General features: G+C 36.2%; 4 protein-coding genes and 1 long non-coding RNA gene across 9 annotated transcripts; 1 reads left to right on the forward strand and 4 right to left on the reverse strand.

Moving 5' to 3' along the window:
* LOC105172572 (partner of Y14 and mago) lies at positions 1,823-4,552 on the forward strand. Its single transcript, XM_011094072.2, has 4 exons — positions 1,823-2,415; positions 2,508-2,627; positions 3,423-3,647; positions 4,170-4,552. Exons 1-4 carry the CDS (start codon positions 2,221-2,223, stop codon positions 4,317-4,319), a joined length of 690 nt encoding a protein of 229 aa, XP_011092374.1. The 5' UTR covers positions 1,823-2,220; the 3' UTR covers positions 4,320-4,552.
* Positions 4,794-5,985, reverse strand: LOC110012747. 2 transcript variants are annotated; one of them, XR_002287961.1, is made up of 4 exons: positions 5,811-5,985; positions 5,538-5,615; positions 5,392-5,443; positions 4,794-5,185 (listed from the first exon to the last, which is right to left on the reverse strand). It is a non-coding gene; the product is annotated as an uncharacterized LOC110012747 (long non-coding RNA). The 2 variants fall into 2 exon arrangements; XR_002287962.1 differs by lacking the exon at positions 5,811-5,985 and having other exon boundaries at positions 5,538-5,742.
* On the reverse strand, positions 6,558-9,980 carry LOC105172573. Of its 4 annotated transcripts, XM_011094075.2 has the most exons (3): positions 9,810-9,980; positions 8,018-8,173; positions 6,558-7,943 (listed from the first exon to the last, which is right to left on the reverse strand). In XM_011094075.2, exon 3 carries the CDS (start codon positions 7,928-7,930, stop codon positions 6,836-6,838), a length of 1,095 nt encoding a protein of 364 aa, XP_011092377.1. In that variant the 5' UTR covers positions 7,931-7,943; positions 8,018-8,173; positions 9,810-9,980; the 3' UTR covers positions 6,558-6,835. The 4 variants fall into 4 exon arrangements, with proteins under 4 accessions (XP_011092377.1, XP_011092375.1, XP_011092376.1 ...); XM_011094073.2 differs by lacking the exon at positions 8,018-8,173; XM_011094074.2 differs by having other exon boundaries at positions 6,558-8,173.
* LOC105172574 (WD-40 repeat-containing protein MSI1) lies at positions 11,990-15,302 on the reverse strand. The gene is made up of 6 exons (XM_011094078.1): positions 14,748-15,302; positions 13,818-14,144; positions 13,521-13,673; positions 13,044-13,168; positions 12,848-12,943; positions 11,990-12,374 (listed from the first exon to the last, which is right to left on the reverse strand). Exons 1-6 carry the CDS (start codon positions 15,090-15,092, stop codon positions 12,146-12,148), a joined length of 1,275 nt encoding a protein of 424 aa, XP_011092380.1. The 5' UTR covers positions 15,093-15,302; the 3' UTR covers positions 11,990-12,145.
* On the reverse strand, positions 17,162-24,292 carry LOC105172575 (mitogen-activated protein kinase kinase kinase 1). Its single transcript, XM_011094079.2, has 9 exons — positions 22,741-24,292; positions 22,398-22,482; positions 22,218-22,280; positions 21,983-22,140; positions 21,513-21,585; positions 21,367-21,426; positions 20,750-20,860; positions 18,772-19,021; positions 17,162-17,635 (listed from the first exon to the last, which is right to left on the reverse strand). The coding sequence occupies exons 1-8, from the start codon at positions 24,114-24,116 to the stop codon at positions 18,809-18,811; spliced, it is 2,139 nt and encodes a 712-aa protein (XP_011092381.1). The 5' UTR covers positions 24,117-24,292; the 3' UTR covers positions 17,162-17,635; positions 18,772-18,808.

Below are 25,473 nucleotides of genomic sequence, written 5' to 3' on the forward strand. Positions count from 1 at the left end.
AGTTTGATGCATTTTTTAATTTTTTTATGTGCTTTATTGATCTTTAGTATTGATGTGTATCGGGATCCAAACAGATCAAAAAAATTGTAATGAAATCTGATAGGATCGCATTTTGTGCTTATTTTATATAATATTTTAGCCTATTTTGTAATCAAATACTCCTAATTAAATATTATTTTGCAGCATTAGGACAAAAGAATTGGAAAATGAAGAAAAGCACCAAAATGGAAATTCAAACAAGACTCAAACTCAAATTCTGGCAAGAGTTTGGAACTGCTTGGGCTACCTCTGATGAAGGAAGAGTTTAACTAGGATTAGGATTTTATCTCTATAAGTCTTTTAGTTCAATTAGGAATCTACTTCTAATCCTAGTAATTCCTAATTGAACTAGGTATCTAGCTATTATAAATAGGTGATATAATTCACCGTATGAGACAACTTTTGAACTCTTCTATTTCTCTACGTTCTTATATTATTTTGCTTTTCATGCGTTCTTCCATGAGCATGTCTAGCTAAATCTCTCATTCCGATTGAAGACTTGGTGAACGCTTAAATCCAACGGGTTATGAGATCTAATTTATGCTTTCTACTTTTATTCATATTGGTATTTGTGTTGTTCTCTGTGCTTTTATTACAAATAATCTGATTTATTGTCAAGAATATTTGCCTAGCCAATTGAACTTTCAAATCCGTAATTGTTTGTTTAGTTCGATAACTAGTGGTAACACAACATAATTGATTATGTAGAAGTTTTCGATTATGTTGTGGGGAACGCACAATCTAACTTAAATAAATCCTCGTAGGAATTTATTGGTTAGAATTGGGCCTTTCTAGTTCTTAATGCTGTCGGTAAATTAAATCTTGAGGACGTTCCCAAGGTTGTTTACTGATTAGGGATTTAGTCAATGGACGTTTCTTGGCTATCCACAAGGTAAGGAAAGGTGAGGTTGTTAGGTCGTACCAATGGCCATAACCAATTTATCTATCATAAATAATTGTTATCCTTGCATCTATGATCAACCGTGGAATTAAACGTGATCCTGTCTTTGACTGGAATACTCTTCTCTTATATTTATCTCTTCTAATTTTTTAGTTTTATTCTTTTTCACAATCAAAACTCCCCCTAATTATTTTCGTTTTTGAAGGAATTAATTTAAAACCAATCTCTGTGGATTCGACCCTACTCACACATCTACAAAAGTGTTCGTAGGAATTATTTTTGGTGGATTCGACACCCATCAAAATCTTAAGATAAAAGAACTAATTTGCAGAATAGGAATTACTACTTCAATACTTAAATTAGTAAACTAATTTAAAGGATAAATAATCAAGAAGCTTGAGTTGATGCGAGAATAATGGTATAACTATTGACGTGAGACAATGAAATATGGATATGAAGTAATAACTAGTGTGTGGAGTGCAAAAAAGTATGCCAAGAACTTGTCTAAATCCGAGAGAGAATAGTGCATAAGAATGATTATATCTGTTGCTTTATGACTGCACAATAGCCTCTATTTTATAGGTTGATAGGGAGCAAAATCCAAAAATGATTGCAACTTGTTATATACCGTTGGAAAATTGCACGAGTTAGCTAACTAACAAAAGAGAAAAGGATTGCAATTAGAACTTATCTGGACGAAGATAAACCGTTTGAAAAAGTCATGCCTAGTGAGTCCGAGTTCTATAGATTCTATTTGACCTGTTGATGCCAGGTCGACTGTCACAAATCTAAAATGAGTTTGTTGAAGATTTTTCTGCACGATGTATTCTAAAGTGACAGGAGTATGTATGATGTAGAATCCCTACTATTTAATGAGCTATCTTACTAATTCATTTTTTGGTCCGTCGAGTACAAAAATTATGAGTTTGATATTTTTTTCAAGGGCCAGCAGTAGTAGACCTACTGGACTGTTCAATAAAGTTCCACTTTCTTTGATTTCAGCTTTAGGAAAAATGAAGAGACAAGTAGAAGTGGGCCAAGGCCCAAACTCTTTTCAAGGGAAGGCCCAAGACAGTGGAAGATTCGGCCTGTTCCTTGCAACCCAATCACAAAAATCTCCCGCATTTCAGTTCTTAATTATTAATCAAAATATTAATGCCATGAGCTTCAGCTCTCTGCGCGTAATCATTTCTCTGATTCTCAACTAATTAATCAAGAATTAAGCACTCCTCCGTCTAGCTTTTGATTGTAGGAAATAGCAGTGATTATCAAAAATAACGATGGCGAGCACTGGAGATGGAGGAGCGGAGGATGCGAAGGAGTTGGCGGCTGAGCTGGGCACAACCCTAAGAGAAGGGGAGAGGATCCTCACACCGACGCGGCGCCCCGATGGAACCCTCCGTAAGCCTATTCGGATTCGCGCCGGTTATGTCCCCCAAGAAGAAGTCGCCATTTACCAATCGAAAGGCGCACTTGTGAGTACATGCTTGTAATTTTCGATTTCTCGTGGCTATGTGTGTTTTGGGAGTGACGTGATCTTTGGTGGTTGTGGTGGCGGTTACGGCAGTGGAGGAAGGATATGTCGGCGACGCAAGAGGTGCCGCCGGGATATGATCAGGTGGTGGAACCTAAACCAAAGTCTAAATCGGCTAAGAGGAATGAGAGGAAGAAAGAAAAGCGTCAGCAGGTTAATAAGTAAACAAATCCCATTTCTTTTTGTTCGGTTTGATTGCATTGTTTTTAGTTTTTACTTCATTGAGATAGTGCTTCCATGAGTTTGTTCTTGCTAACTTCAGTCCATTTTAATTGGATAAATGGGAAGCACATGAAAAAGGTTAAACTTTTCATAAACTAAGTTCGAAATTGACAAGATGCTGAACAGGGTTAGTTTGGAAGAGTGCAATGCTTTATCAATAGACTGGTTGCTTGTTGAACTGCTGCAAATTGTGCACAGATGTGATGACAATAATGGACAGTGAATTCAAGTTTGGATGGATTTCAAGTCATCTATTTTGTTTACCTTAAATTCAAGTTTGGACGGATTTCAGTTCATCTATTCAGTTTTATTAGAATAGTTTGCCCCGACGTGTGAACATTATCCTCAAATATGAAGAAAATAGTCTGAGAATGTAGAGGGATTCTTGGTTGGAAAATGTGCACCAAGTAGCTATTAGATTGTCCTTTCTCCTTAGATTAGAGATTGTGGGTTGTTACTTGTCAACAATGATGCAGTTCCTTTTCCTAATGAATCAATGTCTTTCGGACTATGGCAGCTCATTTTGGGCTTCATCATTTTGACCATGTCAGTGAAATTTGTCCTTCTCTTTGCTAGTTGATGCGTGTTTCTAAGGCCATAATTTGTGGTCTAGCAAGAATGAGACTCCAGTCTAGTGCTTGCATGTGGACTCTTCGCAATGATTTAACAAGTGTGCCACTCCTACTTCTAGATATTCCTAACTTCTTGAAACATGATTGGTCCCAGGCCGCCCTTGAAAAGGGTAAGGATTCAGAACAAAATGATGTCTTCTCAGTTGATGATCCAATTGACCTTCCAGAAAATGTGGAATCTGTTTCATCAAAGATGAATGGGCTCTCTCTTTCTGGAAATGCCTCTTTGGCGACACCTCCTACAAGTTCAACCGAGTGTTCAACTCCAGAGGGTCAAGTTCAGGATATTGATAAGAAGGTTCGAGCACTGAAGAAGAAGGTAAGTTATATTCTTCTGCAGTAGGCTCCCCTGTTTCATTCTTATCTATTACATTGCTTTCTCCAACTTATTTGACTTAAGTTGGAAGCTTGTCCTCTATATGTATCTGGATTAATCCATCTGCCAAAGGTAAAAAGTACTTGGAGCTCAATTCTAATTATGAATTTCTTAGCATACAAAAAAAGCCTCGAATGGAGTTTCTATTCTCCTACTTATTTGATTATTATCTATGTCATCTGTGTTCATGAAGACTGTTGCTGTAAACTCTCTGATGTGGCATAATATTTCATCATACTCTTTGATCATTGCAATATAGAAAACAAAGGGGAACAGTTGGGTGATAAGCGAGGATAAGAGAAGTAAATTTGGTTCTTTACCTACTTCTGGAGTCATCTTCTGCTTGTGACATGAAATGCCATAATAATCCTATTCATTTGTGTTGGCAATAGCATTACTTGATTATCATTTCCCCATTTGAACATGATACACAATTTAAGACATTGTTTCTATTATGCTTTCTAGATTCGGATGACTGAAGCTCAGAGGCAAAACACTGCGGAGAAAGACATGAAACCAGAACAATTGGAAAAAGTGGCCAAATTAGAAGGTTGGCAGAATGAGTTGAAGCTTTTGGAAGATAAGAAAGCAGAATTAACAGCATCTATTTTGTGACATGAGATGCACAGATAGGGCAATATGATTGTATACTTATGCGTTGTTTTAAAAACGTGAACAATGGCTCTAGCCTCTAGCCCAATAATAGAAGTGTTACTTGTCCAGGTTTTGTATTCATGGCCATAGGTAGTAGCTTGTCTCTGTTGCCTGAGCTGTTTTATTCGATCAGACATGTTGAAACTGGTTCCACTGGTTTAACAATAAAAGATACACAGTCCGTTTAGGGAGAAGACCTGCAAACAGCGTGATTCTTGCTTGCAATTCGCAAATATTTCCATTTGTCTGGATCTGTTTTGACATGTCCAGTCAAAGCATCTCATAGAAAAGAACAGATAAAATATAACCAAACAATTCCCCAGTGTTGTAATAAAAATAGTAGTAGTATTTTCACATTGTGAAAAAATAAAACATAACTTTTATGAGGAGTGTCTGCGAGCTCTGTAGAAAAAATTACTTTTTAGTTTTTGGCAATCACTTTTTTACAATCAGCATCCATTTTTGATACGCTGCAAATTTTGAATCTCTCTGCAAAACTTACTTTTCTAAAAGTAGAAATTTTTACAAACACTCTCATAATCTATTGTTGAAACTGTCAACCCGTAAACAGCACAGCGAATTTCTAAATGATTTTGCAAAATCTATTCTATTCAGACAACCCAGCTCTATCTAGCTATCAAATATTGACCAAAACTTGGAGTGCTGTTTCAATTGAAGCAGCATTCCATCCCAGGCAAGACTTTACACGACTTCCAGATCTTATGAAGATTCAACATCTGAAACTTGCAATCCTCCTCGAAATCCTCTGAGCTCCACCTACATATTAACTGGAGTTTGAAGGTAGCCATCTTAATGCCCAAGAGACGCTGTAGGACAAGTGAGCCATGGTTATACACACTCTTCTATACAAGAACATTCCATGATGATTCAAAAGGCACTTGTTACTAAGAAATTTTAGATGGAAGCAAATATTACATTTCGAACACTCAAATAGATTTTCTGGGGAAAAACATATTTATAACAACTGATAGTGATAAGGTTCATGACTAAGCTTATGGATTCTAATACAAACCAATAGTCGAGCCGACTCAGGAGATAATGCCTTTCTTCAAGCTCCACTATACCTGCTCACATAAATTTGATATGAGCAACCCTCTAGAGCAGACCATGTATACTACAATTATGCTGAAAATAAATATTTAAACAGACAGGGGAAACCTTTGTTAACTGAACAGGGCGGAGGAAGGGCTTCATCTCATGTGTGAACTGATTTAGAGGACCTTCTTAAAGCTCCACCTGAAGAATTCAACAGAAGATCACAACATTTCTAGGATTGCTATTTTTATTAAATAAAATGTCCATGGATATGATAATGGTAATTTTATACGAATAAGTATGTTTGATGGTATTTTAAGCAATATATATTTTGTCAATCAAAAGTAGTCTATATGGTATAACCTCTCATAAATATTAAGTGGATCAAAGAAAAACCTGAAGATGCTGACTGTGTAGCTCGCTTGAATGTCTCGAAAATTCAAAGAATTCGGAGAAACAAACTTAAGTGGCTGAAAAATTCCTAAATAGTGTAATGGTTTGCCCATGGGGTGTCCAAACGAGCACATGGAACTAATTGGACGGCCCTATCCCCCCACCCCACCCCAATTTTTTCGGTGGATGTTTTTTTGTGATAAGAGACCTAAATCTCTTGAACTTGAAATCCACTATATATATACATATAAAATAACCCCTCACACTTAATGAATAATATAAGTACACTGTAAGATGTAATTATCCCCTTTATAAAACAAAAATATCATATTTTCCTATTATTTCATAGCATTAAGACCAATTTAGATGTTTTAAAACTGTTTAACTGAATGTAGATGATATTTTATTTACCCATCAAAAAATTAATTTAGATTTATCTTCAGGAAAGATATTCCCTTTCTATATTTTTCTTAGAGTGAATCAGTTAAATATATCAACTGTTATTAGAGTCAACAAATACTCACGCACAAGTAAGAATCGAACCCGTTACTAAAACAAATACACGCCACAAGTAACACTCGAACCCATAACTTTTAGACTATTCTTGTGCCTGAATTTTACCTGAAACGACAGGGAAATGAATAAAGTACACTAGAAAAGGGGAAATAAAACACTTCTCTTCTTTGCTCAAGTGCTGTCTTCCCCAAGACAGTTACTACCTAGGCCAAGAAAGAAAAGGACATGTGCATCTGCCACTTGCATTTTTCATTAAGAATACACATAAAATAAAATGGTGATAATTAACATCATAGGACAAGTAATCAGGAGGATTTAGCTGGTAAAATTACATCCAACAAGTTTGTTTTGCCCTCAATATTTTTGTCCTATCCTATCATAAAATCTATCCAAGTATGGAGCACTAATGAGAAGTTAATGTGCATGCAGATGTTAAAAGTACAGTTAAGTTCCTACCCAGTGGCCTACCAACTAAAAATTCTACATATTGAACTCCAGATTGTATTTAACACCTATCCCCGCTCTCCGTTCGCCTGTCTACGCCTTCTCCTCCTTCCTGACCGCCCCAAAAGGACTCTACCTTGACGATGCAGACGGCCAGCTAGTGATGTACCATAGTTGCTACCATCGTCATTATCTTCATCGTCGTTGTTGCTATCTTCATCAGAGAAATCAAAAGAACCAACTGTGCTTTCACGGCTCAATCTCATGAGACCTCTATCCAAGGTTTGGCTAGAGCCTCTGTCATTCCGCCTAATACCTCTATTTGGTCCTCCATTACCAGCAGAACCAAATGCCTGAAGGAAAAGAAACACAGACATCAAATTTCGATCGACACCCACTTCAATGCCCTCACTCCGCCCCATGGCATCTGCATCAAAACCATCCTCATTATCCGAATCAATACCATGCTGACTTCCTTCTATCACATAATCACCAAAGAACACTGCACCAGGCATCGATGACCTTATGGTACCCATCACGTCTTCCCTCTCTCGTTCACGCTCCAGCCTTCTCCATTTCTGTTCTAGTGTGGGATCCACTTCACGTGGCTTAGCAGAAGGGTGCTCCGCTCTCACATGTTTTCGCAGCTCTTTGTATGTTCCAATAAATGAGCAATTATCCTGCATGCAACTTCGTTTCTTAGCATTAAGATGTTCTCTTGCTGAGTCCACAACTGTCCAGCCCTTCACCTGACCCCTGCAAAGAGGGCAAGCAAGCTCTGTAGCTTCACAATTCTCTAGGCACCTATGAGACAATGGACCCATAGCTTGACTATCAAGTGAATTGTGAGGTGGACAGTTGTTGGATGAAGTCACTTTTGTATATGCCTTCTTGTACTGATCAAGACAGTTGGAATAGCGGAAGCTGGTTCCACACATGTAGGGCCGGCACCCTTTCTCATGTGAAGAACACAAGAGAAGAACAGCATTATGGGGACATTCCATGCACACTGCACATGTAGCGTCTTCCCAGTCCTTTTTCTCGAAGATTTTGGAGTAGTTCTTTTGCTCCATGCCCTCTGTTTCGTAGGATGGCAAAGGGTATGGTGTTGGCCTGCACTGTCGTGAAGCAATACCACGTCTTCCCCTGGTTCCTTTCGCCATTTCCTAAATTAATCTGCAAAGAACGTGGGAATCTTGATGGTACTGTTTAAGAACTGATGGTTAAAGAAAAAAAAGAATGGTCATCACCAAAGTCTGCAATCTTAAGTTATCTATGGAATCAGAAGTGTGAGATCTTGTTAGAGATTCATGAAACATATGCCAAGTGGGCATGGAAACAACAAGTCTAGATCTACTTTTCCTTTTCTCTTTGCTTCCAGTTACCAACTAAAGCATTAGGGTCAACTGCATAACAGTCAGCAAACATATGAGAGAGTCAGAAAGTGGTGAGGTCAGGCATTTAAGAGAAGGATTAAGGAACATATAAATCATAGTTCATATGTTTTTCTTGTGTAGGAAAACATGAGGAAAAAAGCAGTACAAGAACAACAAGAGTTCAGCTTGATGTCAGATAAAATATCATAGGCATCCACAGAAACAACCAAGAGAGAGAGAGAGAGAAATAATAACTTGGTAAGACTTGAAATTAAAAAATATGATATGATAGTTTAAGTCACAAAGTCCTTTTAGAAGGTTAAAATAAAGGAGGGAAAAAGAAGATATCAGCGACAATCAACCAGATATTCTCACTATTTGACAAACTAATAGTCGATGAATGCAATATGTCATCATGGATTAGCACCCTAGGTCCAGGGAAACAGGAGCGGAAGTATGAAAAAAGGAACAACATACATACAGAACCATGATCTTTCCAACCATTAAAAGCATCATTGTCTTGACATACACTAATAATAAGATAAGAATATCTTTAACCAGATATCATATTCCAGCTGCCAATGCTAAAATACATATCTTCCTAATGACATAATTTAGCAATCTCGTGCTCTCCCTTCTTATCTCTGTCTCTTCCCAATAGAAAGATAATGAGAAATAATCAGCAAATACATGAAGAGAAATATCTTTCGTCGACACAACACTGCTGTATCTCCAAAAGAGAATAATTAATGACATCACACAAGCACAGCAATTCAAGCAACAGATCTGCGATCTCTTATGCTCAGAATTCGAATTCTTTGGCTAGGAATCCAATTGCAAAAGCACTGCAAATCCAACATCAGTATGCAATATCAATGACCAAAAAGCATTGGGTCGTAAAAAACTCAACATCTGAGCTAATGAAGAACCGAAACAATGGTGGTTCAAACATCAGCAGACCAGAACATGCTCCTTTAAGGAATTACATTTCCAAGAGAAGAAAATAAGCCCCCACAGTCCCCTCAAAGTATTACCCTCCAAATTATACTCAACACGGTATTCCAGTAAACTGCACAAATAATCCAGAACAATTTCACATACTTCTAGTTCCAATTAACCCAAAACAAAGAAGAGCACAACCCACCTTGCAACTCGAGCAAAAGCAAGTCTGGATCCCAGCTGAAGAAAGTACTCGTGTGGAGAGACCAAAATGCAAACCCAGTACAATTTATATGTGCTCCCAAACAAATTCAAAGTTACAAATTATATCGATCCAAGCCTCAGATGCTCAAGTACATACATGTGTGCAGATACAATATGATAACATGTTAATAAGACATCCAAAACACGAAACAACGTGCCGCAACCAAAGAATCACGCGAGGGAACAGATAATGGAAATCAAAAAAATAACAGGAAATCACGCAGAAGCTCAACTAGCAACTCCCACCAAAAAAAAGCCCATAAAATATTATAGAAAATTCACAAATCAATTAACAAAAATAAAAAGTTTAAACCCGTAACTGATTGCAAAAGGCATCTGAGCACATGCGCTTCGTATCATTCAATCACAATCTGAGATCCCTCAATTATTAATTAAACTAGACAAAAATTTGCACCACCATAAATCAGAAACAAGAACGATAGCGAGAAACTAAACAACATACCGGAGAATTCGCTTTGAGTATACGAAATTTGGAGCAGAGATAGAAGAAATTAGGGTTTGAAATTGAGAAGAGGAGAGTAGTGTAGATAAAATTGGGAAGGGCGAAATCAGGGGGGAAATCAGAGCGCGGCCATTTCTTAGATTTTTCAGCAATGCTGAATTTGCAAAAAGGAGAAAAAGGTCAGAATATTAAAAGCCTCAGCTTAAGGCTCCGTTTGGCTCACTTGAAAACTGAGCAGGAAAAATGAGTTTCGGCAAAATTTCACTTTTATTATTACATAAAACTACCATTTTTTGTTGTAAGAAATATTCTATTTTATGCTCATTTAAAATTAAAAAATTCAATAATATAATTTATTTATTTATTTTTATTATATAATTAAATAAGAATATAAAAAATTAAACTATAGTGGGCTTGGATTGATAGCAAAAGGGAGAAAATCGTGAAATTGGTAGAGACAAACGGAGCCTTAGTGGGGAATTATGAAAAGAGACATTTGCTTGGCCAAAATGCAACGGGATTCGTCTCACTCATTTCTACGCTACACTACTACGAGGTGGCCGCTAGAGTAGAGTGGGACAACGAGCTCTCACGCGCCTACCAAGATAGTGGAGGTACGCGTTGTGAATTGCTTCTGTATTGGTGGTGAGGAGGGGCGTGGGAGCACGACGCCGGAGTCTCGTGAGTGGGGGGGGGGATCAGATGACGTGGCTGTTGGTACTTATTGGTGGGTATTAGTCACTCGCTAGGTCGGAGAGTGCGCATAAAAGTACACGAGCTCTTTACGGTGACTTTTATCAGCACACCGCTGCTGTCGAGGTCTTGCCTAGTTATATCTGTGACTTGGAAAAATATATTTAATATCTTTCAAAATTAGGGAAGTTTATACTTCTTTTTTTTTTTGTATTATTAAATGTAAAAAAATTTTAGGAATAATTACACTCCTCTCTTTGAGATTTGCTGTAATTATACATAAATTTTTTATAATTTGAAAAATTACATCTAATACCCTTGATATTTGTTTCTGTCTAACAAATAAGTCCCTTCATTAGTCAAAATTTACCGAATTTGTTGATATTAACAAAAAAAAAAAATCAGAAAAAAATCTACGCTTGATTGACTTATTATTAGCTTATTACAGGTCAAATAATTTTTTTTATGATCAGATTACCTCATACGTTTTTACGCGTTAATGCATGAAGAGTTATATTTTAACCGTTATAAGAGTAGTTTTAGAATGAAAAAAATTGTTGACATGTAAGAAGTCTGTAATCAGTCAATCAATGGTGAATATCAAAATTTTATTCACAAATTCAGTGAATTCATGTAATTACACCAAACATCAGGGGAGGAAAGTGTAATTATTCCTAAATTTTATATGATTTGAAAAATTATATCGAATACCCTTAAAATTTATTTTTGCCTAATAAATAAGTTCATTAATATGTTTTCCATTACTTTATATTTCCCATTATATCACTTAATTTTTTCCTTCTTTATTTTTGGGTGGGGGGATGGATTTAACTTTAGAATACTATTAGAAAAATCTCCTAAAAATTTAATATAATTATAAATACTTTCTCATCATTTATAAAATTATCAATATTTTTTATCTTTAATCATTAAATAAAGACCTAAAATTATCAACTTTATTTTTATTGTTCTTTTTTTTAAAAAAAAATTGAAATTGAAATTGAAAAATAGTAAAAAATCAAATGAAATGGATGAAAAATTTTAAAAAATGTCTGGTCCATAAAGAATTTCAAAAGAAGTTAACAAATAAATAAAATTACAACTCATAATCAACAAGAGAGTGTCTAAATTATAGTTCACCATAAACATCAAATGAAAATTAATAGATACTAACAAATATTAAACAAAACCTAATATATAGTTAAATAACCGTTAAAATCAAAAAGAGATAAAAGAATATTAATAATTTTTCAAATAACAAGAGATTATATATAATTATGTCAAAACTAAGTAAATCTCATTGTAATTTACCCTATATTTTAAGTGTGAGGTTACAATATTCTTTTTAGAACAACATCACGAATTAGAAACTGATTTAAATGATTTTGATGGTAAGCCATATGGGTTTCTTGTGGTGGTTGTGCCTATTTAGTAAAGAAAAATAATTACACACACCACCTCAATGTAAGCAAATTGCAGCAGGCAAATAGACAAAGCAGTTTAATGTTGAATGCTAAATTATAACCCAAGATTTAATGATACAACAACAGATGCACAGAGAGAAAAGCAAAACACTTTTTTAAGAAGTAAATTCTTGGTCATTCATATCTACCTAATCATATATAGGTGCTCCTAACCTAGAACTAGGAACCTCTGGTGGAGTCATCTCCAGGCAGATCATCTTCATCATGGTATATGTTCTCTGCCATCTGCCATATCTGCAGTATGTTATCCTCGGCTACGCTAGCGATAACCCAATCCTCACATGGGTTCCATGAGAAGTCCGAAATTTTACTAGTATGACCGCCATGAATAAATAACAACTCTGGAGGTCCATCCTCAGCATCCTCTGGTGTCTGTTCTTCGTCAATCCTATGAACAAAAAAGAATCAGTGAGTGACAATGTCAGCCTCTCATGTTAATCAACCAGGCTGTTGCCTAGGAAAGAATGGTTGTAAAGTGAAAACATAGGGCAGACAGGTCCCATTGAGTTAATCAAGTGATAAAACATAGGTTCACAAATTATTGCCCAAAACAGAAGGGGGAGCCAGGGAGGGACTGAAATAAGAACACTCCTGGAGATGGTTCGTGTAAAACTAGTAGGCACACAAAAGTTTTGAGAAGTAAAAGGAAAAAAGTGGAGCGGAACATATCCCTTGCAACCAATTAGGTACAATATAGTCCAAATATATTAAATGTAAATACAACCTCAACATGATGGTTTCTATAGTAAATGACTGCACAAATTGACTAGATAAGCACCACTGCTTTATACATGCAATAGCTTGTGTCTTGCCAGATAATCACAAAAAAAGCTGTCATTCCTAGAAGGTTGAAGAAATTACCTGCTGAGGTCCCAGACCATCAGTCTCCTACCAAGACAACAGGACGCTAAGATGGTCTCATTCTTTGGATTCCATCCAACCTGGAAAACCTCCTCCCTATTGTGCAATTAAAGCAGGAGTTAGCAAATAACCATCCTAACAAAGAATATATATTCTTCATGCATACTAAGACAAAAACCAAAATATTATCACTTACTTGTGACAATCAAAGGTGTGGAGAGCAGTAGAAATCTTTCGCATATCAAATAGTTTGACCGTCTTATCAGTAGACCCAGTCGCCACTACCCATTCATTGAATGGATTGAAAGCCAAACAGTTCACCTATCCAAATGCACATAGGAAATAAGTTGTTCAGGTGATGAAAAAAATGGAGGGATAAAGTGAAAAGAATCTAATGAAACGGAAAGACATGTTCTCCTCCAAAGTAGTATGAAACGCATTCGAAATTATTTCCATACACAGGCAACCTTTTATGGTTACTGGAATTGTACATGAGTACTGAATGTTGAAAAAAAAAATTCTTGAATCTCGACCACAACATGTAACGGGTATTTTGCAACGAATGGTATTAACAATGTCTAAATATGTTACATTCTCTTTATGATATGTGATCTACCAATGCTCGGTATTCATTGTTCTCAATTTTCAACTAAATCAAAATCATGAAACTAACCTCACTCTGATGAGCAACTACAGATTGTATAGGCTTGCTGACAGATGGAGTGCGCAGATCCCATATATGCAGATACTGATCATCTCCAACCGAACCAAACAGGTACTCGTGCCTAAGATGCCATGCTACATCTTCAACAACACCTTCATGAATCTGTTCTTAGCACAGATTAGCTTATTGTCAGTGAACCATTAATGTCAAGGTAAAAAATTAAGAAGATTACATAGATCAACTTTCTGCTAGTAATGATTATTACCAAGAATACACAAGTTACAAAAAAAAATTCATTTAACATACCTTAAAAATCTGCATGGCATCTAGAGCCTTATTCTTCGGAGTTGCATTTATGTCCCACAAGCATATTTGGGCATCATCAGAACCACTCAATAGATGACCCTGCTTAAACTGACTCCATGACAAACCATACCCTTCAGTGCTGTGGCCCCTTAACCTCAAATCAGGGTTACATGCACCATCCAAAGGAGGCTTGGATGGATGTTTGCTATAATCAAAAACATAAACTTCAGCACTGACTGTCTTGGTGGCAATAATGAATGGGTTTTGGGGCATATAACGAGCCCGATTGACCTCTCCATCATGATTGATTTGCTGGATAATTTGCACCTGCAAAAGAAATACTTAATACATACTATGAAAAATTATATGGCTTTGGATCCTGAAAACAATATAAATAAGATAAGACATTCAACTTGTCATACAAATAATGTAGAACATATTAAGATGTAAAACAAGTCAAGAATCAACTCCTGATTTCAATGACCACTCTTGTTCAAGTATTTAAACAAATGAACAGCTCTGAATTTGTAGTGTGTGTACTACAGTCTACAAGTAAAACCTAATTAACTCAGTTGAGCACAACTGGACCAAGTTCAAATTTTCATGACAACTACAAGCAGACAGTCCAAATTATATACAACTGAACAGTTTCTGAGTTTGAATTGTCTGTAGGGCAGACGCACATCTTATTTTTTGCAGCATTAAATTGGGGCATTTTAGAATTGGATTTTTCAAGAATTCACATTTCAAATTTGGACTGAGCAAATCATAGACTGCCCACTTCCGCACTCCAAATACCCAACGTAAATTCAGACAAACTAAGCCAAAAGGATCAAGTGGACACTTTTAAATCAAAACCCACAATAAATTAAAGGAATAGAAAACAGACACACACACCCCCAGAAAAAGAGAAGATAAAGGAAAACCTACCTTGCCATTAGCGCATCCAAACCCACCGAACTCAGAGCGGTCATCATCGTAATGCCGGGCATCATTCTCAGCATCCTCGAGGGGCAGCTGCACCTGGGCAAGCATCAAATAATTGGGCTCGTTCTCCGAGGTGTGGGTCCCAAGAATCATCTTCTGTACTGAGTAATCCTTCCCCGGCGGCTCTTCCCGGTCCGGCAACCACTCCACAGTCAGAGATGGCCACTCGAGGGCGTGAGTAATAACCAGATCATACAAGAAGGGGGTGTTCTTCTTCCAAATCTTGTACTCCTCGTTTATCAATCGCTCCTCTATCTCCCCCCTCATCTCATCCTCATCTTTCCCCATTCTTGCTCTTTCCCCTTCGCTGGATTCTGAGGAAGATGTGCTGAAATTGTGCGGGAACTACGAAGGCTTGTGAATTGAAGTTCACAACCCTTTTCTCCACCCTCTGCAGAGAGAATCTTTCCGTTTCTTTGGGGGTTTTGGTTTGAGAATGTGGGTGGGGGTGGGATTTGGGGAGGGTTGGGAGAAGAAATGGAGGGAAGGAGATTTCGGAGTGGGGGTTCTTTTCACAGTGGTGAATTTGTAAGGGCTTTATATTTCGTGAGAGAGTGTTGGGCTCATGGGCTCTCACATAAGCCCAACTCAAATCTCACTTGTAATTGGACTTCAAAACTATTGGTTCATCAGACTTAGGACGTATTTGCAAAACTTTCTACTTTTAGAAAAGTGATTATTGTCGAAAAAATTAAAAATTATATTAAATCAAAAGTGAGTAGTATTTGTTAAAAAAATAAAAAGTAGATAAAAATTAAGTTAGATAGTGTTTGGAGAAAAACCACTTTTAAAATAAACTTAATTTATAAAAGATTATTTTGTCCCTATGTCTGCAAACTATACCATTTTTTTTGTTATTATTTCACTTATTATTTATCACTAATAATTATTTTCTCACAAAAAAATATAAATTTTATTTTGATTAGTATTTTATATTTATGTTTTTGAATGTATTTAAAAAAATGTGTTTATTTTAATAATGCTTCTACTGAGTAATATAATTTGCTGGTGCATACACAATTATTAAACTTGTATGATTGTAAAAAAAAAAATATTAATCAATCAAATAATAATATGTAAACGAAATAATATAATTAGATGATACAACTTATAAAATATAAAAAACTTAAAATACCAAATATGTGAAAGTGTAAATTTAATGATTGTTAAAATTCAAATTATTTGAAAGCTCCGATATCAATTTAAATATATAATTTTTAAAATATATTAAAAATAGTAAAGTTGAATTAAAATTATTATAATAAGGGTAAATTGATCAAAAATAAAGTTGAATTTGTTTACAAAAAAGCCAAAATAATTAAAAGCACCCCACAATATGCTTCTAGCTTTTAGCCTAAAAGCACTTCTTTTAGTCGTTTCAGAAAACAGAAGTTAATATACCAAACACTTTAAAAGTGCTATTTTGGAGCATGAAGCTGAAATACGCTTTTTTAAAGCGTTTGCAAATATTCCTTTAATATAATTAACGAAATTAAAATCTCATGACGAAAGATATAACGGGTCGAGTTTACTAATTTATGTGGGTTTATCTATTTTAATAATAGTTGTTAGTCTATTCAAATAGCAGTTATTGAATAGTTATACACATTTGATATTGATTATTGAAATTTATGTGTAATTATATTTGTGTATCTTTTTGTAAGAGCTCTCATACACCAAAAAATATCAGTAAAAAATAATTATCAGTATCAATAAGATATAAGGACCCATTAAATCAAAATATTACAAAAACAAACTACATGCACCTCAATGAACACATATTATTTTGATAATCACACTGGTTTTGGATGGTGTAATAAGTCAAACAACTACCTAAAATAAATCAAGATTTGTTGGCTTTGTATTGGTAATTATGGTTGTGATAAACAAGATCTCTAATATTTAGAAATCTATTTCAAACTTGAAAAAAGAATATACATTTCAACGATATTTCACTATTTTCAAGAATTTTTCGTCACTGAACATTCTAACTCCTTTGATATTTGACAAATTTAAACCAATTATATGACAAGTACAATATAATTATTGTATATAATTTTAAAAAATTATTAATCACATAATAATTATATTATACTTACTCCGTGATTGATTGTAATGATAATAATTAATGTAATTTGTAATATATATTAAATAATATGTGACTGGTTTGATTCGACCAAAGTTAAATTAAATAAGAATTACCCATGACATCACCTATAATTACTACATTTCTTTCTTATCTATCACATTTTACACGGTACATCAGTTGTCATCATTACACTTTTATCTTATATGCAACCGCACACTCTAAAACAAAACCCATCTCATATTTTCTTCAAAGATGAGATGAGATAGAAATCGAACAATCACATAAACTATAACCATCAAAACTTCCAAGTTTTGTAGCATTCATATGAATTGAATGAGCTATTTACAAAATCAATCACTATTTACAATTGTACCTACGAAGTTACTTTCTAATAATTCAGATACAACACCAATGACACAAGCAAATAAAACAATCAAACAAGCGAAAGAAACGAACAAATCTGAACTCAGCCTCACTTGTTTTTTGGGTTTTGGTACACGAACATAAACCCCAGGAGTGTCTTTCCCCTTAATCGCTGAAACTAACTTTTTGAATTCGCAAACACCAAATGGAGATCACCTCCACGTTCAAGGACAACATATTCCAGTAACAGTTCATGACCTTGTCAATGCCGGCTAGCAAGATTACCCAGTTTTTTCTTTAGAAATCCATGCGTTTCAAAGGGCAGCATGACTCTTCACGAAGACCGTAAGAGAAGTCTGATCAGCATGTAACTGTCCTCCTAACAAATATAAAGAGAAATGTTAGACGCAGAAAATGCAACTTGTGAGATTGCAATGAAATTTATTCCCCAAAGCTGAGATGCAGTAGAAGGGAAGTGCAGTGTGAGTGTCACTACATGCAAACGAGCCCACACCTTCGTCACAAGGAAATATACAAAATAACTATATTCTATTCACAGAATTTAACTCTCTATGTCCTAGTGTTTGGCTAATAAGCTCAAGGAAAATACACTATGAATTCTTGAAACTATTAAGGTGTTTATGGAGATTCCGAAGGTTGGAGATGTTAATCAAAAATTGCAGTCACCTTTTGGAATAAGTTACCAGAGCTAAAGATATGTTTTTCAGTTAACAAGGGAGAAGGGGCTTACTGCTTGATCAAACTAAAGAAGCTTGACATATCCTCCACATAATGAGTCTCCTTGTTTCTTCGGAAAGGACTTAGAAGATCATAACATTTTGATTTTGACAGTTTATAACAAAACTTTACGACGTCATCCGAATGTCTTGCTACAAATAACCAAACACTTGAAAACATACCTATTTGCATATCTTCGAGTTTCCTAGTTACGGTAGGCGTTCCTAAAGTAAATTGTCCTAGTAACCATTGTGAAGGCACTCTTTAGAACTTACAATCACCTTTATACTTCCCCACCATTTGATGATAAAGACACATGTTCCCTCATTCTTCCCCCTGGAAAATATAATGGAAGAATAAAGCATGTGAAACTACCTAGCTCATTGAAGACTAAATGGGCCAAAGAAGTACGAAGAAAATTGGTCCAATACACACAAAAGGGTCATTATCGAAGTTATCTCAGGGGCCCAAGGCAACCCTATCAAATTGCAACAAAAAAAGTATATCGCAGCATCCAAGACACCTCCTACAGAGATCTCCAGAAGCAACGTTACCAGGGCCGTGACACGTGAAAACTGCCACACACCTATACCACGTGTCACCGCTGAAAGCGCCTCATGCAAGGACTAACTGGTGGAATAATGAAATTTCTGACCTAATGGACAGGTACCTATCCTCAAGATCATGTAAACTCTTGCAGATGCGAGCTTAAAATAAATTCGGCATGCAACAAAAGAAAGAAAAGATCAAGCCACTTATGCCTCAAGGTATACCTACCTCACCATCTTCAACTGCTGAATGTTGACGAATTCTCTTATAATCGTACAGCATGGTAGTGTGGAGATACAGGACTTTGAAAAGTTGAATGTGGCTTCTTCACAAATGGATGCTCCAATAGTTGAGCAGCTGTAGGTCGATTATCTGGGTTAACTTGCAAGCAATTCAGGATAAAATCCTTGGCATCTCTTGATAAGCTATTAGGTATAGGAGGAAGTTCACCCCTGCCAATTCTGAACAAGGCTTGCATCTGTTACAACCAAAAAAGAATTCTTACAACACGACTCACCATGCAATAGCTTGGAGACATTTACACCATATTGGGAATGCTTGGGAAGGTTCAAAATCAGAACTAGTTGATGCAAAATTACATGTCTGTGGATTAAAATCTTATCAAGCAGAGGAGTATAAAAATGTCATAGTGAAACCTGTCCGAAAATATTTTGTAACTGAAACCATGGAGGAGCCATCTATTTCAGATGTAAATGGCTCGAGTCTCAGACATGTCATGTTGCCAATATCACATGACCACGAAACAAAAAGGGTGTTTGCAAATGCTTAAAATAAGATGAAAGGAGTGTTTTTATTTTACAGCTAGAAGCTTTTGAACTGCTCAAATTAAGATGACTAAGCCAAAAGCTATAAGAGGCTCTCTAATTAAGCAGTTCTTCCAAACACTCCAACCTCAACTTTTTTCACTTCTAACTTCGTTTCAAACACTCCCAAATTGTAACTTTTACTATTGTTTAACTTACAACTTTTTGTACAACTTATTCCCACCACAAAGGCACAAGCTATTGCAAACACCCCTAAAGTAGGTGGAAGACGACCTTCTGCACTTTTAAGAAGGGTATTTGAACTAAACCTGTACCATGACTAACATACGAGGAATGAGAAGTTGGCGTCTAGAAACACTCTTATTCTTGGCAGCTTGCAGCAATGAAAGATAGTAGGGACACATAACAGCTATTTTCTAATAGTAATTGATATACGACCAAAACTCGCATTAAGATTAAGAGTGTAAATAATGACTTGCGCCTGTAAAACAAAACAAACTTATGAAATACTTTTCAGAATAGCTGTCTGCTTCGACGTTTAATAGTAAAAGATATATGTTTAATAGTAAAAGACTCTTGGCAGCTTGCCGCAATAAAAGATAGTAAGGACACATAACAGCTATTTTTTTAAAAGTAATTTGATATACAACCAAAACTAGCATTAAGATTAAGTGTGTAAATAATGACTCGCACCTGTAAAACAAAACAAACTTATGAAATAAACTTTTCACGATAGCTGTCTGCTTCGACGTTTTTGTCAAAACATTGTCTCTTATTCTTTAATTGGTGACCCAAATTACTCAAAATTTCTTGCTTGCACTCTAGCCCAAGTATAACATGTACGGCAGGAGACCAATGAATGAGAAAGACATGTAGGTCCTCAGGAACAAGGTACATAAAACAGATGACTTTGATCAATTATGAGCAACCATGGAACATGATCAATCATACCAGCCATACATAAATCTTTGTTATATAAACAATCCAGATTCAGCAAAGAAAATAATAAATAATGCATTATCTATTGGACTAAGTGACCATTACAACTAGAACAAGGTATAAAAACACATAAACAGATTGCAAGTTCGAAATGTCTGCATGACATCTAAAACTGCTCTAATATAAAGTGGCATTAAAAGGGCTATGAAGATAAAGAAAATGGTCCGGTCATACTAAAAGAGCTACGTCTGTGTCTAGTGCGCCTCAGAGAGAGAGAGAGCATTGATTATATTCCCTCCAGGAATAATTTGTTATGCAAACTTAATACCATTCATGACGCTAAAACTATAGTTCAGCCACAACAGAAATTCTTCAGTGAATTGCAAATCAATTCAGCATGAAAAATAATTGCAACCTAAAACTTTGAGTAGGAAAAAGGAGGCATGCATTTCTTGCAGAACTTGTCACAGAACATGTCATACCCCTTCCAAGTGAGAGTAAGGAATTTGACCAGTTAACATTTCCAGAACAGTGCACCCAAGGCTCCATATATCAGCAGCACGACCATAGCCACGGTTCCTTTGATTCACAACCTGACAGGATATTAAGTATCAAGTTTTCAGATGTAAGGCAATTTTTATGGCTCACATGTGAACTGCGAATGAAAATGGAAACAATTTTTTCCAAATTTTACATAGCAACTTAAGATTACAAGCGTTGTCTTTTATTAGCTACTGTAAATGAATGACATGAAAAATTCTCTAACATGGGTCCTCTTTATTCAAACTTCAAATGGGAGAAGCTAATAACTAGCTAAAAATAACACAAGTTTAGTTCGATCATCACAATAATATGAGAGGTTTTATTTTCCAGAGTTGGGGATAAGGTCAAAAGTGATGCACTTGTTAATCGTGTCTTAATTATTAACTGATTCAGTAAGAAAGTAAACTTCGATTCCCAAGGGACAGGTACAAAGTTAGTTTTTGGTTAGCCAAATTGCGTTTTTTATACAGATAAAATGACCAAAATATCTATGTCTTTATTCAAAAACTAAATATTCTGAATATATGAGTAATCAAGAGGGAGCTAGGAAAGTCACCTCTGGAGCCATCCAATATGGTGTGCCTTTGCAGGATTTGATGTCATTCAGTTTAGTTGCCTGAGTAAACACATGAAAGAAGCTTCTTAAGCATCCAAAATTGCATCTTAGAAAGGAAAGAATCATAGACTTTGTCCTGTACTCACCTTTGCCAATCCAAAATCTGCCAGTTTCACAGAGCCACTTACATCCACCAATATATTGGCGCATTTTATATCCCTTGAAAAGAAAAGGAAACAGATTTCAGTAAGAGTTAGGAAACTTAGAATAATCTACTTGAAGGGCCAGAACTGAACCTGACAGACCTCTCTGAATGTGGATTCACATCAAAGTATACTACCTCAAGACTAATTTTATATGGAAAACACACATCCAACTTTGGCTGAAAAGGAAAAGGCAACGGTAATATTCTATTGAGGAAACTAACAATTGAAGAAATTACTAATATTGGAATCCTGCATGCATAGACTACAATATTAGGGACAATATACCTCAAGTAAAAGTTGAAATATAGGGAAATACGAGGCCCCTCAGCAAAAAGAGGGGGGAAAACAGAGATAACAAGAAAACCCAGTAATGGCCAATAAAACCTGAATAAAAAGATAGATTGAGTCACCTGTGTACCACATTTCTGCAGTGAAGATAATTCAACCCACTTAAAATCTGCCTTGTGTATGCTGAGACTTGGGAGTCTCGAAGATGATATTTTCCATAGAGTTTCGCAAGTGAGCCTTTTGTTACAAGCTCAAGGAAGATATAGAGTTTAGCATCATCCTGGAAAATTACGTTTCATGTTAAGAATTAAAGAGAAACATGATATGCAGACATTTCTTAACAGGCTAGTAGTATACTTTATCTGTGCCCAAGTAGCGAACAATGTTCTCATGATGAAACTGTCTTAGAAGAGATATCTCCTGGATAATCAAAGAAATATAAAAGGAGAATTAGCCAAGCAATAGTTGTCAAGGTGTGTGCACACTGACACAGGTTTTCAGTTCTTTGTGCAACAAAACACCATGCATTGTCCTCACCTGTTCAAGCTGATAAAGGCTTTGCTGGCCTTGGCTGCCTTGGTCCAGTAAAGATACCTCCTTCACAGCAAAAAAGAAACCATCACTGCAGCAATTGAAGGAAAGAAATTGTAAGGACCCAGAAGAGTATTAGACCAACTTCCTTATTAGTTTGTATTGAAAAACTCATGTGATTATATGCAATAATTTCACAAGTGCTTTAAATGAAACTACGCATTGAATGCATGCAGCAAAATATCTCACTACACCATGTCCAATCTGTTCTTGATCCGTCTTAATATGGTACGACTGCAAATAATTCTTCATAAGATTATCATACTTTGCATCTTTGAGGAAGACTTACTCAGTGAATCCCTCATACACAAATCCAAATGAACCACTTCCAAGGAAGTCACCCTTCTGCCACGACATGATACTACACCTGAATGAACCGTTTGGCGAGACAGTGTAATCATTTTCCCCAATCAAGCAAACAGAACCAACACCATTTTCATCATCTGATGAATCTGAACACGACTCCAAACTGGCCCCTCTCTCCTTTTTAATGGCATCGTCACACTCTTCTTGCATTCCACCAGTGCTTCTCCTTTCAACTTCCATATTTTCTTCAACTTTATGAATCGAATCCTTATTTTCTTCAACTTCATTAATTGAATAGCTAATGACATCTCGTGGAGACTTTAAATCCTGATCGTCTTGAGGACCAAATGCTTTAAATATATCCCAAGTGGAACTCGTTTCGTCCACAAGTGACCGCATCATCACTGGTGGAGGGGCCAATTTTGGCAGCCTACTAGCTTCAATCCCGCAACCACCAATGGATGCTAACTCACTTCTCACTTCGATTTCACTCACTTCAGCAACCCTAACTTCACTGCTGTCCAAAATCGACTCCGTCACATCCTTCGCTTCACTGTTACTAATCTTTATCCTACCTCCAGTACTGTCTGCATATTCAAGTGAGTTGCTCTTATTATCAACAACTGATAGCATGTTCACTTTTTGAGGCGCCAAGTCTAGTGGCCTACTGCCTCTAATCCCCAACCGACCCATACCCACCAACTCACTTTTGACTTGGTTTTCACTCACTTCGTCTGACCTACTTTCATCACTGTTCAAAATCAACTCAGGCGAATCGATCGTATAGTCCTCGATCGACTGTCTCACCTGCAGAGACGCCAATGTTGGTGGTCTAATGCCGTTAATTCCCCTACCACCATGATTAATCAACTTGCTCCTCACTTCAGTTTCACTAACCTCATTAAAACTAACTCTACGATCACCCAAATCCACCTCAACTCCTTCACCATCATTAGCCCTAATCCCAGCACCCAAACCGTCCGTCAACTCACTGATCTCACTCCGATCACCAAACTTCACAGTCTTAAAATCACCCGAAGGAGACAAACTCTTCCTCGCCTCCCAAGCCGCCACGGGAATCGAGAAATCCTCAGGACCAAGGCCTAGGTACCTGAAAATCTCATCAGCTTCTCCGTCATTTCCTTCAATGCGAAAACTAGTCCGACTCGAGAGCGGCGATACGTCGAGCGACCTCGTCTTGTGCACCGATACACCGTCCAAAAACGAATTCGACGAGGACGGTGAAGAAGACGCGCTTCCATCCGCATCATAGTCTATATTCTTCCTGGCGTTCCGGCGGTCAAGCCTGGGCCGCGGCAGGTGGTGGTGGATCGCCGTTTTGTGCTTCGAGTTGGTCATACTCCGATCATCCCCTTTCTCCGTAGCATCCAGGTACGGTGGGACCTGTACGTATAGGTAAGTGCGAGAATTCAGAAGAGACGGCGTGTGCGCTGTGGGCGTTGAAGACTTGAAGCTGAAGCTGAGCTTTCAATCCATTTGCAACTTGCAAATGGGTCTAATCTAATGTTTGACTGGATTTGGAGGGGAGCGGGACACAACACCCGAAAAGGTTGACGCGGCTCCACGTGGCGATCGTAGGAGGATCATGGCTATTTAGGAGTTCCCAAGAGCCTCCCGCCAAAAACAACTAAGTATAAGGAAAAAGAAGATTAATTAATTATATGATAAATATATTACATTTATTATGTGATTGATTTAATTTAAAATAAATTTTTTTTTAGTAAATTACAATAATCTCTTCTAAGATTTTATATAATTTCAAATACCTTCTTATTGTTCAAAAAATTAAAATTTTTTAAAATTCATATAACAACAAGCTCATTCTGTTAGGTTTTCATCCAATTTTTATGATCAACTGCCTACAATGCCCTTTATAATATATAATTGAGGGTGGTTAATTAATGAAATTAATCTAATGCAACTAAGTTGCCAAATAAATTGTATATATGATACAAACTCAAGTTTAACTGAAAAACGAACCTAAAGGGCCACACACAAATCCCTAATAAAATTTGAGAATGTGATACAAATATTGCAAAAAGGCTCCCTAAATTGCGGTACAAAAAATACAATTTTCTCATCCCCTTGCCGCATGACTTTAAAACCAAGTGCAGCCACCCACGTGCGCTTATAGTTAGAAATCTAACGGTAATATCAAAAATATAAACGGAGCCTATTTTGTAATATAATTTTAAACTATTTCGAAAAATATAGTACTAATATAACAAAGTATCATAAATTATGGTATTAAAATACAATTAAAAAAAAAAACTATCTGGCCTCATTAAATGCCAAATTGAACAAAACGCAATCTCCAAAAATATTCAAAAAAAATCCAACACCGCTTTTATAAAAAATACTGCAATCCACATTAATCATATAACCTATGTAATTACACTTTAATAAAAAGGAAAATCCTTTTTACACTTTTATCTCCTCACCCAATTTTGGCCATTTGCATATCAGATTTTGATAGCATTACAAAGAGTCGAAGAATTTTTTCAAATAAATCAAAATAATCAAACGAGGGGCTAACATGCTTGCTGTGTGAGCTTGTTCTCCCTATTGACTTGTCTGGACCTTCAGTTATACGAACGAGTTACAATATATTTAGAAATCGATTGAAAAAAGTTAGAATATCCCCAAAACTAGTGGAATGTTTAGTTTTTGGGGATGATGCTTATCGCCCGGTTAA

The sequence above is a fragment of the Sesamum indicum genome, linkage group LG10 (genome assembly GCF_000512975.1).
Source record: "Sesamum indicum cultivar Zhongzhi No. 13 linkage group LG10, S_indicum_v1.0, whole genome shotgun sequence".
Lineage (NCBI taxonomy): Eukaryota > Viridiplantae > Streptophyta > Magnoliopsida > Lamiales > Pedaliaceae > Sesamum > Sesamum indicum.

What these genes read in the sequence shown, in the direction of transcription:
- LOC105172574 (XM_011094078.1), bottom strand. Translation starts at nt 15,092, where the DNA reads ATGGGGAAAGATGAGGATGAGATGAGGGGGGAGATAGAGGAGCGATTG. An exon ending in ATGCCATGCAGATTTTTAAG is followed by an intron (nt 13,674 to 13,817) that starts GTATGTTAAATG and finishes TGCTAAGAACAG; the next exon opens with ATTCATGAAGGTGTTGTTGA. An exon ending in CACACCTTTGATTGTCACAA is followed by an intron (nt 12,944 to 13,043) that starts GTAAGTGATAAT and finishes ATTGCACAATAG; the next exon opens with GGAGGAGGTTTTCCAGGTTG.
- LOC105172575 (XM_011094079.2), bottom strand. Translation starts at nt 24,116, where the DNA reads ATGACCAACTCGAAGCACAAAACGGCGATCCACCACCACCTGCCGCGG. An exon ending in TGCAGAAATGTGGTACACAG is followed by an intron (nt 21,586 to 21,982) that starts GTGACTCAATCT and finishes TTTCTTTTCAAG; the next exon opens with GGATATAAAATGCGCCAATA. An exon ending in CAGATTTTGGATTGGCAAAG is followed by an intron (nt 21,427 to 21,512) that starts GTGAGTACAGGA and finishes GTGTTTACTCAG; the next exon opens with GCAACTAAACTGAATGACAT.
- LOC105172573 (XM_011094073.2), bottom strand. Translation starts at nt 7,930, where the DNA reads ATGGCGAAAGGAACCAGGGGAAGACGTGGTATTGCTTCACGACAGTGC.
- LOC105172572 (XM_011094072.2), top strand. Translation starts at nt 2,221, where the DNA reads ATGGCGAGCACTGGAGATGGAGGAGCGGAGGATGCGAAGGAGTTGGCG. An exon ending in ACCAATCGAAAGGCGCACTT is followed by an intron (nt 2,416 to 2,507) that starts GTGAGTACATGC and finishes CGGTTACGGCAG; the next exon opens with TGGAGGAAGGATATGTCGGC. An exon ending in AGAAAGAAAAGCGTCAGCAG is followed by an intron (nt 2,628 to 3,422) that starts GTTAATAAGTAA and finishes GATTGGTCCCAG; the next exon opens with GCCGCCCTTGAAAAGGGTAA.